At 48.1% G+C, this 18,224-nt stretch overlaps 1 protein-coding gene across 1 annotated transcript; it reads left to right on the plus strand.

Moving 5' to 3' along the window:
* Nucleotides 1–1,574: 1,574 nt before the first annotated feature.
* Nucleotides 1,575–18,224, plus strand: METTL1 (methyltransferase 1, tRNA methylguanosine; the record flags this gene model as incomplete). The annotated part of the gene is made up of 7 exons (XM_082206357.1): nucleotides 1,575–1,744; nucleotides 4,308–4,474; nucleotides 7,859–8,043; nucleotides 9,492–9,605; nucleotides 12,999–13,100; nucleotides 14,956–15,843; nucleotides 16,439–18,224. 6 exons carry the CDS (start codon nucleotides 1,575–1,577, stop codon nucleotides 15,094–15,096), a joined length of 879 nt encoding a protein of 292 aa, XP_082062483.1. The 3' UTR covers nucleotides 15,097–15,843; nucleotides 16,439–18,224.

Raw genomic sequence — 18,224 nt, forward strand, 5'->3', positions numbered from 1 at the left:
GATGGGGTGTGGGACTTAGGCAAGCCATTACACATCTCAGTCTCACACATAAACATCATATCTGTAAAAACAGAAGTTCCCAGGTGGAAACAATCCTCTTCATCCAGACCTTCGTTTGATTAAACAACCTATGGCCTTTTAAATATGTTTGTGGGTGTTATGGTTTTGTTGCTGTCGTTATTACTTTATGTATTTCCTGTTTTTATACCCTGCAATTTTCGGATGAAACGAATTAAATTTAATAAAATAGTAATATCAAAGAGGGAATTAAAAAGAAATGGCAGCAGACAGGAAACCAGGCTGCATTGCGTGATTTGGAAATGAGTGTGGGGTGTGTGTCTGTGTCTCTGTGTGTAAGCATACACACATAGTGTTCTAGCAACCTCACACCCAGGAGTGCCTGGGAATTCTAAGAAAATGGGTGCAGTTTTCGAAAGGTTCAGTCTACCACCTTGGTTCAAAATGGGTGTCGCAAACCTAGGTGAAAACCTACTCAGTGATCTTGGGATTCCTGCATTGTAGGCTGTTAGGAAAGAGGACCTAGACTACAGCACAAGGCTCTTAATTTCAGGGTTGTGGGTTTGAGCCCCATGTTGGGGAAAAGACTTCTGCAGGGGGGGGGGGCTAGATACCCTTCAGTGTCCTTTCCAGCCATACCATTCTAAGAACTGATTAGAGCTGGAAGGGACCACAAACTTGACATGAGCCAACAGTGTGACGCGGCAGCTAAAAAAGCCAATGCAATCCTGGGCTGCATCAATAGGAGTATAGCATCTAGATCAAGGGAAGTAATAGTGCCACTGTATTCTGCTCTGGTCAGACCTCACCTGGAGTACTGTGTCCAGTTCTGGGCACCACAATTCAAGAAGGACACTGACAAACTGGAATGTGTCCAGAGGAGGGCAACCAAAATGGTCAAGGCCTGGAAACGATGCCTTATGAGGAACGGCTAAGGGAGCTGGGCATGTTTAGCCTGGAGAAGAGGAGGTTAAGGGGTGATATGATAGCCATGTTCAAATATATAAAAGGATGTCACATAGAGGAGGGAGAAAGGTTGTTTTCTGCTGCTCCAGAGAAGCGGACACGGAGCAATGGATCCAAACTACAAGAAAGAAGATTCCACCTAAACATTAGGAAGAACTTCCTGACAGTAAGAGCTGTTTGACAGTGGAATTTGCTGCCAAGGAGTGTGGTGGAGTCTCCTACTTTGGAGGTCTTTAAGCAGAGGCTTGACAACCATATGTCAGGAGTGCTCTGATGGTGTTTCCTGCTTGGCAGGGGGTTGGACTCGATGGCCCTTGTGGTCTCTTCCAACTCTATGATTCTATGACCCCGAGGGTCATCTAGCCCAACCCCGCCTGCAACGCAGGAATCTCAGCTAAAGCATCCATAACAGGTGGCCATCCAACTTCTGATTTAAAACTTCCAGGGAAGGAGAGCCCACCACTTCTCGTGGGAGTCTGTTGCCGCCAGGAAGTGCTGCAACTGCCAGAAAGGCAGCCCAAACGTCGCCATGGAAACAGGCGGGAGCGCGCCGGCCGCTGCGGGCCCTTTAAGGCGGAGGGCGCGACGCGATGACGCGCGTCTCCCGCGACTCCTGTCCACTGGGTGCTCCACGTGGCTCCGGCGCTGTGATCGCGATGGAAGGGCCGGTGGCGGCAAAGGCGGCGCCATCGCCGCCGCAGAAGCGCTACTACCGGCAGAGAGCGCATTCCAACCCGCTGGCGGATCACACGCTGCGCTAGTGAGTGCGGGCGGGATAGGGAAGCAGCAACAACCCCGCGATCGCCCCGTTTCCGTAGGCTCCCCACGGGCTCACAGAGACGTCTGTCCGCTTTGCCGGGCGCACCACGATTTTACGGCGCTGACGTGTTTTGCTGTTGAATTCCCTTCTGAGTGCGCCTCCCGTGTCGAAATTCGCACCTCTCGCCCCTTGACTCGGGGAATATGGACCCCATAGGGAGTCAGACCGCGCATTGGTCTGGTCGGGCCGGTGTTGTCTCTTATGAATGGCAGAGCAATCTCTGCGGCTTTCCCAGTATTGCAAACGGAGTTGCTTTCGTGGGATAAGGAGCCTGGGAGGTTTCCGCATGCAAAGCATGGGCCACTGGTCCGGCTTACCTGCTTCCTGGGCGCACGTTTTCGTGATCTCTAATTTCTAGGGAATCTAACCTTCCAGATGTTGTTGGACTCCCGTCAGCCACAGCCAGCAATATCTTGGGGGGGGGGTGCGCTAGTTCCCCATCCCTGCTCTAGAGTTTATATTCATCAGTAACAAACTGTCTTGGTGCACCCCTCTTCATGGTGAACTGTGAGATGAGGGCACTGCAATCCTACATACACGTTTGCTCAAAAGCAAGCCCCATTGAATTCAGCTGTAATGGTCTGGTTCTAACTCTGCTTAGAAACAAGGTTCCTTGATATCAGTGGCCTGCCTGGCACATAACGCTTCACTATTGTTGTTCAGCAAACTGCAGCTTGTCCTACAAACTGTGGTTTGTTTCTCCCCAGTTTGCCCTGTTTTGTCTTGTGTCTTTTTAATTTGGTGAGCATCTGGGGTGGGTTGGCCAACCAAGCTATGGACAAGGAAGAGTGCTGTGTTCACACCTAATGCCAAGCCACAGTTAAAACAAGCTAAGGTGTTTCCTGCTTGGCAGGGGGTTGGACTCGATGGCCCTTGTGGTCTCTTCTAACTCTATGATTCTATGATTCTATGATTGTGTAAGCCAACATTGATCCGTCACTCCAGATCATGGTATGATTTGGGAGTAGACAAACCACAGTTAAGCTGCTGGGCAAGGTTTGCAAGTAAACCTAAGCATGATTTATGTAACTTTAGTTTAATAAGCTATGGCTTTATGTTATATGGGAACCGGACCAATGGGACTTGCTTCCAAGGCCTGGAAACGATGCCTTATGAGGAACGGCTAAGGGAGCTGGGCATGTTTAGCCTGGAGAAGAGGAGGTTAAGGGGTGATATGATAGCCATGTTCAAATATATAAAAGGATGTCACATAGAGGAGGGAGAAAGGTTGTTTTCTGCTGCTCCAGAGAAGCGGACACGGAGCAATGGATCCAAACTACAAGAAAGAAGATTCCACCTAAAGATTAGGAAGAACTTCCTGACAGTAAGAGCTGTTTGACAGTGGAATTTGCTGCCAAGGAGTGTGGTGGAGTCTCCTACTTTGGAGGTCTTTAAGCAGAGGCTTGACAACCATATGTCAGGAGTGCTGTGATGGTGTTTCCTGCTTGGCAGGGGGTTGGACACGATGGCCCTTGTGGTCTCTTCCAACTCTAGGATTCTATGATTCTATGATTCTATTCTAAGAATACCTAAAGCTGCGATCTCATGCACGCTGGTTTGGGCATATTGATAATTGAATGAAAGGGAGCTTCTCTGTGTACGTGTGCATACGACTGAGGCAGCATATATTGCAATCTGCAGCTCAGTGGGACTTGCTCACAAGTTAAGCGTGCCTTAATACAATTTATGTACAAAGCAATTTCCGGTGACAGTAATTTCCAGTGACATCAATGGAACTTGCTTCCAAATAATTGTGGTTAGAATTTGACTGTAGTCCCCTAAATTTTATTGTCTGGATCTCCCCCCCCCCCTTCTTCCAGATGGACAAATTGCCATTTTCCTTGTTTACGACATAAGTCTTTGGAATGTTTCCGGAGATGCAAATCATGGGAATATTTCTCTGTGTCAACATTATATGATGCATGCCAGCCCTGACTTCTTGCCCAATTCAGTTTTTGAAACCTGTAATAAATGGTGTCCCACAGAAGTTGTTCCTCATGGTTGCCTCTTGGGAAAACAGCCATTGTTGCTTCATACCAAAATACTACGTTTATAATCTGATAACTGTAGCATATAACAACAACGCTGGTTGCATACACACCATACATTTAAAGTACATTGCTCCCCCTCAAAGAATCTTGGGAACTGTAGTTTACACCTCACAGAGTTACAATTCCCAGCACCCTAAACAAACTATAATTCTCTATATATATATTTGGGGGTGATGATCTTATACTTTAAATGTATGGTGTGTCTGCGGCCTTAGTCTGCAATCTCAGACTTTTTTTGTCACCTCTTTGTGTAATTACCTTGCCTGGTGCAGAGTTCTGGAGATGGCTTGCTGCTATTTTGTGACATTTTAGTTGGTCTTGCCCAAATGCAAGGTTTTCTGCCTCATATGTACCAATACATATTACCTTGGGTGGTGGTTTTTCTAGGGTCAACGTATAATTACTGTTCTTCACTCTTACTTCATGAAGTCCTCCGGTTTCTTTCCTGATAGTCCTGCCAAGCCTGAAGAAATGGACTGGTCAGAGATCTACCCGGAGTTTTTTGCTCCTTTAACTACGGACAATCAACACGATGACCTGAAGGATGCAGAAGAGAGAACTAAGCCTTCGTCTCAAGTAGAGTTTGCTGATATTGGCTGCGGTTATGGGGGCTTGCTTGGTAATTTCTCCCCAATGAGAGTTAGCTGATGGTGTGGGTAAAAGCCTCAGCGCCTAGGGCTTGCCGTTCGAAAGGTCGGCGGTTCGAATCCGCGCGGCGGGGTGCACTCCCGTTGTTCGGTCCCAGCGCCTGCCAACCTAGCAGTTCGAAAGCACCCTCGGGTGCAAGTAGATAAATAGGGACCGCTTACTAGCGGGAAGGTAAACGGCGTTTCCGTGTGCGGCTCTGGCTCGCCAGAGCAGCGATGTCACGCTGGCCACGTGACCCGGAAGTGACTCCGGACAGCGCTGGCCCCCGGCCTCTTGAGTGAGATGGGCGCACAACCCCAGAGTCTGTCAAGACTGGCCCGTACGGGCAGGGGTACCTTTACCTTTTAAGGTTTCCTTAAAGGGTTAAAGGTAAAGGGACCCCTGACCGTTAGGTCCAGTCGTGACTGACTCGGGGGTTGCGGCGCTCATCTCGCTTTATTGGCCGAGGGAGCTGGCGTACAGCTTCCGGGTCAAGTGGCCAGCATGACTAAGCCACTTCTGGCGACCCAGAGCAGCGCATGGAAACACCGTTTACCTTCCCGCCAGAGCAATACCTATTTATCTACTTGCACTTTGACGTGCTTTCGAACTGCTAGGTTGGCAGGAGCAGGGACCGAGCAACGGGAGCTCACCCCGTTGCGGGGATTCGAACCGCCGATCTCCAGATCGGCAAGTCTTTGGCTCTGTGGTTTAACCCACAACGCCACCCGAGTCCCATCTCTATGGGTTAGAAGCCTGTAAAAGGCTATAAAACAATCCTTTTCAAATGCTTTCCTTCTCTCCCTGGTCTGCGACAGCTGTTTATTCAGAAACCATGGTAGGAGTGAGGAAGCGGGAGAGATTGGACAAATAAGAGAGCATTTTTTCCTTCCTTGTTTTTCCTTTTGCAAGGTTTCAGGGGGTTTTCCTGGGGTAAAAATTCTGTGGTCAGGAATGCATTAGAATTTTCCCCATAGGAATCAGTGGAACTCATCAACTTGTCATGTGAATGCTTGCCTAACAAAAGATTTCCTGAGAAGACATCGTGTTTTGGATAGCGAGACCCTGTGCATTTTGTTGTATTGCAGTTTGAATTCTATACTATAAAATACAATATATGAGAAATAAAAGAACTGATGGAAACACAATTGAGAACCATACAGTATCTAGCACAGTGCATTACAATGGCTACAACAGGCAGAAAAATCATTAGGTGGTCTGCCGAGTCCATCTGCAATTTTCAAGGGGTCTGCGTAGAACACATTTGAGTTAGAGTTTCCATTCACGTTGGAGGAAAGAAAGCAAATGGGGTGGATGCTGTTAGTATTTTCTGCATTTGTAACTGGTGGTACTGTAATTCCACCGCCTGAGAATTGTCAGCCTTCATTTGAAAAAGCAAGTATGCAGTCCTCATGGATGTGAGGACAAGTTTCAAAAGATGCAGGCTGTGACCGATGTAATCTTGGAACCTGGAAATTCTAGTGATCAGGAGCAGACAACTCTTTTTATCCTTCCTCATGATCAGTAAAAGCAGAATAATTTATTGAGATGGCGACACATCTGCTTCATTTGGCAAACAGATGCTTGCCGTGGAATTCCCAGTGAGAAATGTGTCATTTATTAAGCATGAAAAGGCCCTGGCTCTTACGAAGACCATTGTCTATATTTTTAGAATTCATTCTTGCTGATTCACAGTGATCGGAAGGCGATGGATTGATTTCTACTGTGGTGTTTTCCTTATAACGAGGGCGGCTATCATGCGACAGTCTGAGTTTATGAAGAGTCATGATCTGCCGGTTATCTACATTAAAAAAAACCAAAACCCCTTTACTCAGGAAAGAAGCTTGCGGCAAGTTTTTCACATGATTAATTGTCGTTCCTTGTTCATCTTGTGAATCCACAGACAGGAATGTGTTGGATGGAGGTAAAAAGAACTACTGCAATCTGAATTGAAAGTGAGTCCCACTGAATTCAGGGAAGTTACGGCCCCCTATTTGCGTGGAAATCATGAGTTCAGTGGGACTCGCTTCCCATTGCAATCTTATCTCTTAGCCCCGAAAGAGCGTCTAGGGTTGAGTCTTTGTTCTTAAGTGTCCTCCCCATGTTTTGAACATCTGTGCTGACCGGGACTGATAGGTGTCCCAAACATCTGGAAAGCAGCAGGTTGGGGAAGTCTACCCTCCGTGAAACTAAGGTTACAGTTCTGTGTGTTCTCTTCCCTTGGAGCAAGCTGGACTGAACGCAGCTGGACTGCTTTCCAAGTCAGCCTGCATAAGGCCAGGCTTGCATAATCCTACACGCACTTCCTTGTGTGTTATGTTCCACTGAAATTAGTGGGATTTACTTCCTAGGAAATACGCATAGGGTTGCGCTGTGTTCCTCAATCGGTGTCACTCCCTGTGCTTAAATTCATTGCTGGCCATGCTTGTTTTTCACATTTCTTTGTCCTCTCTTAACGCTGAAATTTAAACAGTAAGTTTTGCAAAGCATCGTCTAAGTAATGTTTTGCAATAATAATAATTTATTATTTCTACCCCGCCCATTTGGCTGGGTTTCCCCAGCCACTCTGGGCGGCTTTCAACAGAGCATTAAAAACAGAATAAAACTTCAAACATTAAAAACTTCCCTAAGCACTGGAGGTAGTCAACCCGGGGCCCTCCAGTTTTTGGGGACTACAGCTCCCAGCATCCTTGACCTCTGGCGACGTTGAGTGGGGCTGATGGGAGTTGTAGTTCAAAGAATCTGGAGGCTTTCACTTGGGCTACCTCTGCCTTATGCAATAACAGTAAAGGCGCACACAGAGAATGTTGAGAGTGCTACAAAAAGTGGACCATAGCCAGTTTTGGGTGGACTTCCCCGCTCCTGGTAGATTCTTGCAAAAAGTGCTAAACTTTGTAGACCTTGCTGTGCTCTAGCAAGACAACTCCTCTAGCAAGAGGATATAGCAAGCTCATACTCTGGTTAGTTACGCTGTTTTCTATTAAGAGATTTTCACGTCGTGTCCTTTGCTTTGGAAATTTGAATCATATTTGTTGACTGTCAGAATTCTAGTAAAGAAATTATGAGTAGGCCTACTCTTGGCAGGCCTGGTCCTAGCTAAGCTTACTGAAGAAGGAAGTCCCATATATTTCCGTGGACTTCTAAACAGAGGAATGATGCAAAGACAGTGTGAGAAAAGGAAGTTAAGTCTAGCAGAGGGGTTAGAAAGCATCTCTTTGGCTTTGAAATGTGGAGTTGCAGGGGGAACAGAGAGATAAAGCATCTTTGACTTTATGGCCACCTTGTGCTGATTTTGTTGAACAAGATTTATATACTGATTAATCAACAAAAAAACCTCTGTCCTCTTAAGTTACTGGCTGGCTGTTCTCTTTTGCAGTTGCACTGTCTCCCCTGTTTCCCAAGACTTTAATGCTGGGTCTGGAAATCCGAGTGAAGGTCTCCGATTACGTGCGGGACAGGATCCAGTCTCTGAGAGCATCTCACCCCGGGCAGTTCCAGAACATCGGCTGCATCCGCAGCAATGCCATGAAACACCTGCCCAACTTTTTCCGCAAGGGGCAGGTGAGTTTCCAAAGAGTGTCACATGGAAAAAACAACCTCTTCCCAATTTGGAGTTTTAAAAATTGTTTGTGTACACACTTTTAAAGACGCCTGCATCACTCCCGCCCTGGACATTTGAGGTTCTCGCCATTACCTCCGAAAGAGAAACCTCTGTCATCCTGCTGCTGCTTTTTCATGGATCTTTAGGGTAGATCCTTGTGTTAAAAAACAAAACAATGTCCCATACAAAATTGCTTTGTCCTGTCAGACTGTTGGTGATACTGTATTTTTCGCTCGGTAAGACGCACCAGACCCTAAGACGCACCTAGTTTTTGGAGGAGAAAAACAAGAAAAAAATATTCTGAATCCCAGAAGCCAGAACAGCATGAGGGATCGCTGCGCAGCGATCCCTCTCGCTGTTCTGGCTTCTGGGATAGCTGCGCAGCCTGCATTCGCCCCATAAGATGCACACACATTTCCCCTTTTTAGGCGGTAAAAGTGCATCTTATAGAGCGAAAAATACGGCATCTATTACAGAGATGAGCAATCTGTGGCCCTCTGGCTGTTGCTGGACTCTGGCTGTGTACACAGAATGTATTTACAGTGGTGCCCTGCAAGACGAATGCCTCGCAAGACTGAAAACTCGCTAGACGAAAGAGTTTTCCGTTTTGGAGGTGCTTCGCAAAACGAATCTCCTATGGGCTTGCTTCGCAAGACGAAAATGTCTTGCAAGTTCCTGCGGGTTTTTAATCCCTCCCCCCCTTTTCTAAGCCGCTTATCAGCTGATCTGATAAGCTGCTAAAAGCCGTTAATAGCGCTAATCCTCTAATCCGTCAATGGGCTTGCTTTGCAAGACAAAAAAACCGCTAGACGAAGAGAATCACAGAACGGATTCTTTTCGTCTTGCGAGGCACCACTGTAAAGTACATTTCAAGCATGTGGCTTCCCCCAAAGAATGATGGGAACTGTAGTTCACCCCCTCAGCGCTACAGTTCCAGCAACCCTTCACAAACTACAAATCCCACAGTTCTTTGGGGGAAATATGGTGTGTGCACGGCCTATAATTCCCACCATGGCCAGTGGTCAGGGATGATGGGAGTTGTAGTTCAACAACATTAGGAGGCCCATAGGCTTCTCATCCCTGCTCTAGTCTAATGGTTCACCCAGGTTTCACTGAGGTCCTCCCCAGCTGTGCTGCCCAAGGTTTTGTTTAGCTGGCGGTGCATCCAGAGTTTGATTCTGGAACTTTCTACAGGCAGAATGTGTGACCTCCCGCTGAGTGCCAGCCTCATTCCTTTGGGGACGGGAGGGAGACTACAAAGGCTTTGTTGGCCCTGGATATTCCCTAGCCAGGCCAAATGCAGATTAGGGGTTGTGTTTAATTTGTAGGCTGCTGACAGGCTAACCTCTTCCATTCCTTCTGGTGGTGAGGCATCTCTTTCTTGTTCTTTTTTGCATAAAAAATCCAGCTGCGCAAAATGTTTTTCCTCTTCCCCGATCCTCACTTCAAGAAGACGAAGCACAAATGGCGGATTATCAGCACCACTTTGCTGGCAGAATATGCCTATGTTCTCCGTGAGGAGGTGAGTGCATTGCTCTCAAGGGGGGTGTAGCCTCTTCCGAGCCCCTTTCAACAGGAAGGCATCAAGTTCGTTTGTCTGCTGCTTTTCTGTGGCAGAACCATGCTCAGAGCAGCTCACAAACAACCTACAGAATAAAGTGCAACAACATTTCAAGGCAAAAACCAAAAGAGACAGACAATTTAGGCCAAAACACACTAATATCAATAGGGCAAACAAACATCTCATATTAATAAACACTGAATGCAAACATTTTTCATCTACTGCAAGGGCAGTAATAATAATAATATAATAATAATTTATTATTTATACCCCGCCCATCTGGCTGAGTTTCCCCAGCCACTCTGGGCGGCTCCCAATCAAATGTTAAAAACAGTACAGCATTAAATGTTAAAAACTTCCCTGTACAGGGCTGCCTTCAGATGTCTTTTAAAGATAGGATAGCTGTTTATTTCCATCACATCTGAAGGGAAGGCGTTCCACAGGCGGGTGCCACTACCAAGAAGACCCTCTGTCTGGTTCCCTGTAACCTCACTTCTCGCAGTGAGGGAACCGCCAGAAGGCCCTCAGAGCTGGACCTCAGTGTCTGGGCAGAATGATGGGGGTGGAGACGCTCCTTCAGGTATACAGGACCGAGGCCGTTTAGGGCTTTAAAGGTCAGCACCAACACTTTGAATTGTGCTTGGAAACGTACTGGGAGCCAATGCAGATCTCTCAAGACCGGTGTTATGTGGTCCCGGCAGCCACTCCCAGTCACCAGTCTAGCTGCCGCATTCTGGATTTCTTGTAGTTTCTGGGTCACCTTCAAAGGTAGCCCCACGTAGAGCACATTGCAGTAGTCCAAGCGGGAGATAACTAGAGTAGTTTTTGGTTGGTTGGTTGTTGTTTTTTTCAATATCTCCCATATCGCTGGTGGTCATTTGCAGTCTAAGAAGTGTGAGGGAAGAAGCAGTAACTTTTGTGACACTTCCTTGCTGGAGGCTCTTATTACTTAGCATACACAGCCAAGCATCCATTTTGGGGATCCTGTGGCCTGCCAGAAGTCGCTGAACTACAACTCCCATCAGCCTCGGTGAGCATTGTCAGTGGCTGGGAATGATGGCCATTGCAGTTCAGCAACATCTGTCCGTTTGCATTCCTTAGTGCAGAAAGTATTGATCTGATGTGTAGAGATCTTTCCTATTCTAATTAATTCAAGAGGGCTCTGGAAGCTTCTCTGTGTGAAAGAAATAAGCAGAAGGGTCATGATGTTTGGGTTATACCTTCAGAGAAGCACAGTGCAGCTGACTTAAACTGGTTCTCTTATCTCTTCTGTTAAGATCATGCTGGCTGTAAAAGTAGGACTTGAAGGAGCCAGAGTTTCACTTTCACCTATCTCTTTTCCTTCTAATGTGGTGTTCTGTACATAGATAGTGTTAAGGTTTAGTCTTATTATCAGTTATCGTAAGTTAAGTCTGCTGCAACTGGATTTCTTATGGGCACTGCCAATCCTGAATGTATTGCAATTGTGATCATTATGCTGATTTGCCTTCAGTGGGAGTAAAGCTCTGCTGAATGAAATATTAATTCCCTCTGGTCTATTTTTTGGGAATCCTGCAACGTGTTTTAAGTTTTTACTCTGCTAACTATACGTTGGAATCTGCTCCGGATCAATATTGAGTAGAATTCCATGACACTTTTCTGGATGAGCTCTGTCTGAGAGGTGAGCCGCTACCAGCCAGAGTAGACAGGTAATCTGACCAGCTACCTAGGATTGGGGTAGCAGTCCATGAGACCTGGGAGCATGCCCTGGAACCACCCCAATCCCCTGATATTTCTCCAGGACGCCAGGCTTCTGAGGCAGATGCATGGGGGTTCCGTGGCAGCTGAGATTGGCGAGGGATGGGCTCCATGAAGAGGGGCAGTGAAGGTTTTGGAGGTGCCTCTCTTGGGCTGTGTTGCGCCACAGAGGTCTCTGTCTAGACATTCCCTTCCACCCTAGCATTCCAAGAGGATGCGTGAATGGAGGAGGAATGTGTCTGCCCTCCGGCTTAGACACCCTTCTGGGCTAATTGAGTACTTCCTGAGGGTAGGCCTTCCCAGAGTAAGCTACGCCATCTTCATACAAATAATCACTCTCTTTTATCAAAACTCCAGGTGCGTCATTGTGCCCTGGAGCCTAGGGAAAAGCAAGACGCACTGGATCGCTTGGGAATTTCACTCCCAAGATTTAGGGACGGGTGCTAATTAGTGCTGAAGGCAACACTGTCCTCCCAGCTCCTAGCAGGAGGCTTGTGCTGGCAAACTTCCTGGCAGCCGAGCGAGCATTGCGCCACTTCCAGCCCCTGACTTTGTCCTGGCAGCTTCTCCCCAGGGCACCCTGGCTGACTCTCCTTTCACCTGCCAGAGGGGTGGGCGGGAAAGATGGAGAGCACCCTTGCTGCTGCTGCTTCTTGCGTCACCATTTTTGGGGTTCGACGCAAAAGGGAGCCAGTCTTCGTGATGAATCAGCACCAGGCCTCACCCAGAGTCAGCGTGAGTCACCCCACAACTCTCCAGGTAGCTTTCCCAAGGCTAAGGAGGAGTCTGGCACAGTGCAGCAGCGCCCTCAACAATCGTGACGGCTGCAATTGCTGAGCCCTAGGCTGCAAGGAAGTTGGGGCTTCAGAATACCCAGTAATTACTCCTTTTCGGAAATGAGCCCGAGATCCAATTTTGAACAGGAAGCTACCAGTGGTTTGGGAAAATCTTTTTCTGCTGAAAACCTTCCCCCTCCATTTGCGTTGGAATATTTTGCCCCAACCCCAAATAGCAAACTGTTCTGGCTTCTGTCCCATGTAAATGTAAAGGGGGACCCCTGACCATTAGGTCCAGTCGTGACCGACTCTGGGGTTGCGGTGCTCATCTCGCTTTATTGGCCAAGGGAGCCGGTGTACAGCTTCCGGGTCAAGTGGCCAGCATGACTAAGCCGCTTCTGGTGAACCAGAGCAGCGCACGGAAACACCGTTTACCTTCCCGCTGGAGCTGTACCTATTTATCTACTTGCACTTTGACGTGCTTTCCAACTGCTAGGTTGGCAGGAGCTGGTACTGAGCAACGGGAGCTCACCCTGTTGCAGGGATTCGAACCGCCGACCTTCTGATCGGCAAGTCCTAGGCTCTGTGGTTTAACCCACAGCGCCACCCGCGTCCCTCTCTGTCCCATGTAGTGCTAAGCAGTTGTCCCGTCAGCTTTCCTGCTTGCACAGTGGGACTTGCCCATCTTTCCCCCCACCCCATAAGCAACCCCAGATCTTTCCTGGGGCTTTCTCCAACCCTCCAGATCAGATTTGGGGAGGCAGGCAGTCCCGTTACACAAAGGGAATAGAGAGAGTCCTCTGCATCTTGCTCCTTGTAACATCTCCCTTATCTCTTCCAGGGGCTCGTCTACACCATCACGGATGTGGAAGAGGTGCACAGGTGGATGGTGAAGCATTTCAAGGAACATCCGCTTTTTGAGCAGGTGTCCTTGAAAGAACTGGTGAGTGCAAGGGAGCGGGCACATCCGTGCCAGTGCATCACCTCTGATGTAAGGGTTTTTTGCAGTTCCAGACAGGCTTTCGAAGCAACCTGCATGAAAAGGTTTCGTAATGCTCCCAGGCTGCTCTCTTGGAATTAGGTCACCGCCCGATGAACTTCCAGGTTCCAGATATAGCCTCTGAGGAAACCGCCCCAGTGACACATCGGCACTTGCACTTGCAATCTTAAATTTCAGCACTTGTTAAAAGTATACAGACCTAAAGAGGAATAAAATGCAATAAACATGTAAGGGATCGCTGGAGCCCAATAAATGCATAAAAGTTTCATGGCATAAATCTTACATGTGCATGCCTAGAAGGCAGTCCTACTGAGTTGAGTGGGGTGTCTGCTCCTTGCTAAGTGTCCACAGGATTGCACCCTTCACCACAGATGTATAAAACAGACCCAGAAGTAAAGTTATTAATCCACAAAAGTCTTACTCTTTCTGCTGCACGTGTTCATTAACTTATAGGAAAAACGAGAGACATGTCCTGTTCTAAAGCTCCCCCACCCTGTCATTTGGGAATAGCTGGACTGATACTGCCCCTCCCTCCCCATCTTCACCCTGAGCCAACCTGTTCTTAGTTGCCCCCGTAGTCCAAGCTCTGATGTACCAGTTAAGGCAGATTAACATCACCATCCCAATGAAATGCCACTGCAGCACCCCCCAAATTCTATAGAGCAGAACAACAGTATGGATGTGTGCCGTTCCAGCCCCGATCGTGTAAAATAGGGAGTGCCAAAAGTCATCAGTGTTGAGGTGAGAAGCCACAACTGAAAGCCGAAGTGAAATGCAGAGATGAAAACAGCTTCCATGGTTTTAAGAGGACTAGCGAAATAAAAAGAGGTGTTGAAAGTCAGCAGAGGGCGAGTCTCTCTGGAGGAGGGCATTCCCCAACTGGAGGGGATCCCTGCTTAAAAGGCCGTCTTCTGTTTTGCCACTGTGATCTCAGGTTGTGGAAGTCTTTGAAAAAGTTCAGTTATTCCCCTTTACACTCTGTTGTGGTTAACATTTTTCTGTTGGGGTGCAACCAAGGGAACAGGGGCAGTTTGCAAGCCCCCAGCTGTCTCCTGCGCAAACAGAAGTGGCAGGAGATGGCCATGAGAGCATACCTACAAGCAGTTTATTCAGCATACATCAGGACAAAGGAAAAACATGTCTTCTCCCTTCGTGTCCAAGCAGCAAAAGCAATAGCAAACCGGAAGTTCCCAGCAAGCTGTGCTGGAGTGTAAACAGACATGAGGCACACAACAGTCATGCCTGTACTTAAGGTGGAACGGAATATCAATATCCTAACATTTTCAACCTGAGAGAGGCATTAAAGGTTGGCCCAAAAGGCCGGCGAATGTGCCCAAACTAGCCACAGATGCAGGCATATAACTCTCTTGGACATAAACACACAACTCATCCATGCTGTAGTGCAGGGCTGAGAGGAGAGCTGTAAATTTCTTGGTGCACTGCTATGTGGGACAATTTCCACTTTTGGGGGTGTATGTGCAGAAAATGTCTGTTGAAGGGAGGAGCCCAGTCTTCCTTCCCGCCCTGGTAAGGTCAAGGACCCCTGGACGGTTAAGTCCAGTCGAATTTGACTGTGGGGTGCAGCGCTCATCTCCGTTTTCAGGCTGAGGGAGCCAGCATTTGTCCACAGACAGCTTTGTGTGTGCACCTTTTATTTCCCCGCTCCGTGCAACTTAGTCCTAGATGGATAGTTTCAACTTCCACAAGGTGAAAGAGAAGTTCTCCCAGTGCTGTGTGTGTTTTTGCGTTGTGACCGTCCTTTTTTAATAAGCAGCCACACCTACTCCTCTCCCAACAGGCCAGTGATCCTATCGTCGGTCTCCTGGACACCTCAACTGAGGAAGGGAAGAAGGTCCAGAGGAACGGAGGCAAGACCTTCCCAGCTGTCTTCCGGCGCATCAGAGACACCACAGAGGAACAGGAAGCACCAGGATCATGAGCGGGGAATTTCCGGGGCCTGAGAAAATTCACGTCGTCCCAACTCGTGTGTCGAAAGGGAGGTGTTGGGGGCAGGGATTGCATCAAGAGTGGGACGGACTCGACGCCTCTGGTCACGCTGGGGTCAGCCTTCTATTAACACAGCTGGGGATTCCCCTTCTGGGGTAATTCGACTGAACGGTTGAGTAAGGGATTGCCTGCTTTGTTTGCTTCTTGTTTTGCCCGTAGAAGGACGGGCGTGCCTTGTCCCAGCATCAGCCCCCCACGTAGCAGGATGAGTGATCTGGGAGGTGCTTCCCACTCTATTGAACCATCAGTCACTTTCATTTTGTGAATGAATAATAAACAGGAAAAAAGAACTACCAGGCACTGTGAGTTGTCAGGTCCAGCCCAGCTGCTGAGCTTAGCCCGCAGTTGTGCTTTGGAGCTGCAGTCTTCCATCTTCTTCCCCAGATCAGTGCCAGGTGTGAACCCCTGGCTCTTAGGGGTGTATGTGTTAGAGAGAGAGAACCTGTGCCTTTCTTAAAGCAGGCCATAGATGTAGCTGGACCATCTCGCCATCCCCATGCTATGTAGATATCAGCTGGGCTAAGGCAACATGCACCTAACCCCCAGTGCAGAGAGCCTCAGATGGGGGAGATTCTGAAATTTGTCAATCACCTCTCTTTGAGTACTTTGGTCCTCTTGCAATAATCATGCCCTCACTAGTAGCCTAGATTGTAGGGAAATGACTGCAGTTGTTACCCATGTGCAGTAGGATAGCTTCATAGAATCATAGAGTTGGAAGAGACCACAAGGGCCATCGGGTCCAACCCCCTGCCAAGCAGGAAACACCATCAGAGCACTCCTGACATATGGTTGTCAAGCCTCTGCTTAAAGACCTCCAAAGAAGGAGACTCCACCACACTCCTTGGCAGCAAATTCCACTGTCAAACAGCTCTTACTGTCAGGAAGTTCTTCCTAATGTTTAGGTGGAATCTTCTTTCTTGTGGTTTGGATCCATTGCTCCGTGTCCGCTTCTCTGGAGCAGCAGAAAACAACCTTTCTCCCTCCTCTATGTGACATCCTTTTATATATTTGAACATGGCTATCATATCACCGCTTAACCTCCTCTTCTCCAAGCTAAACATGCCCAGCTCCCTTAGCCGTTCCTCATAAGGCATCATTTCCAGGCCTTTGACCATTTTGGTTGCCCTCCTCTGGACACGTTCCAGTTTGTCAGTGTCCTTCTTGAACTGTGGTGCCCAGAACTGGACACAGTACTCCAGGTGAGGTCTGACCAGAGCAGAATACAGTGGCACTATTACTTCCCTTGATCTAGATGCTATACTCCTATTGATGAGGCCCAGAATTGCTTCTGCACACTCGACTTCTGTATCTTCCACCCAGGTGAGCAAGAATCATGACCAGAGTTCACTTTCCAGCCAGGCAAAGACACTCGTTGTGGAGCAAGGACCTGGGGGGGGGGGCTGGGAGAGTCCCACGAGCCAGACAGAGAGGTCCTGAGAGCTGCATTTGGCCACTGGGCCAAGTGGTTCCCCACGTCTGCTTTTAGCTTATAGGGAGCATGTCATTGCAAAGATGCTCCATAAATATTCACTTGGATATGCCTCTGCCTTGCATTACAGTGGAACCTTGGGTTGCGAACGTGATCCATGCAGGAGGCACGTTTGCAACCTACAGTGCCGCGTCTGCGCATGCACGTGATGCAATTTGATGCTTATGCGCAAAGCGCGTTTTAGCGCTTCTGCGCATGTGCGAACGCCAAAACCCGGAAGTAACCCGTGCCGGTACCTCCGGGTTTGGCGCGGTCTGTAACCCAAAAACACACAACCCGCAGCATTCACAACCCAAGGTGTGACTGTAGTAATTTGCCCAAAAAGAAGTGTGACCTATAAATTAGGCAATATTTTCCATCGTTGTTTCAACTCTTACAAGTGAGGGGGCAGGATTTCCACCACTGGAAATCGAAAGCAGCGCCCATGGATTTTGCAGGTTTGTTAAACCATTTCAAGCCAGCATCCATAAGGGCTAAGAACTTGTTTTTGAGAGCATCAAAACCCAGGAGGCTCAAGCTGCCGTGGATTGGGACAATATACAGGGGTGAATCTTTTCCTGAGGTTCCTTTCTCTTGGTAAATACATCGTTTCCTAAGGTGCATAAAAAGATCGCTAGGTCTGGAACCTTTGCCACGGTGTGATAATGAGTCATCGCCAAAGGGTAACACAAGGTGGATAGACTGTGCACATACACAGAGCACTCCCCAAACTTCAGAGTTGCATGAGCTAAGCCTGAGTCATCCTTTTTTTTTTACTTGCCTTGTAAGTGGAGCCGGAACAGCCTGTTGTTTCTGCCCCAAGGGTGGTCTGCCTACTTGACGGTAGGAAGGCTGCAGGTTGGGGAGGGAGGTGAACCGCCTTTCCTCGTTGCCAAGTACCTGGTGTGGCAAGCCGGGTAATTCCTAGCGCACAAGGGAACTTGGCAGTCTCGGGAACAGGATTTGAAGTCGCCTCCCTCCCCCCACCCAATGCTGCAGACACGGGAGCGTGTATCATGCTGATAAGAGGAACCAAGATGATGTCACCTGACTTGGGTTTTTAAGGAAAAAACCCTTCCCAGTCCCACAGCTGGATTTGATTGGATGTTTGGGCTATAGTCCACTGTTTAAAGCAGACACTGTCCTGCAGGGTTATTTGGCACAGCAAGCTGAAGCCAGCATCCCAAGGATCTTATAGCTGGGTGACGTCTGTTTGGTCCTATCGTTGTTTTCTCCCGACAGATGTCTCCTGTCGGCAGAGTGGGGGGCTCCTGAGGGTATGCAAGGCAGCCTTCCCCATTCACAGAGGCTGGCTGTGTCATCCAAACACACTGGCTCAGATGAGCTTCATTAGGGGAAGGAGGGATTCTTGGGGAATTTGAATTTCTGTGGAATCTGATGCTAGCAGATTTTTCAGAATGTCGTCGTCCTACACGTGTATCCTTTCTCCAGATTTTGCAGTACCCTTAGCTTCCCTTGCCCCCCCTCCCCAAAAAAGTACCGAAATGCATGAAATAAATTGTGCTGTTTAGACATGCAGATTTTTGAGATGAGAATGCGTAATTAAAATATGTATTTAAATTTCAAAACAA

The sequence above is a fragment of the Podarcis vaucheri genome (genome assembly GCF_965113315.1).
Source record: "Podarcis vaucheri genome assembly, chromosome: 2".
NCBI classification, from domain to species: Eukaryota; Metazoa; Chordata; class Lepidosauria; order Squamata; family Lacertidae; genus Podarcis; species Podarcis vaucheri.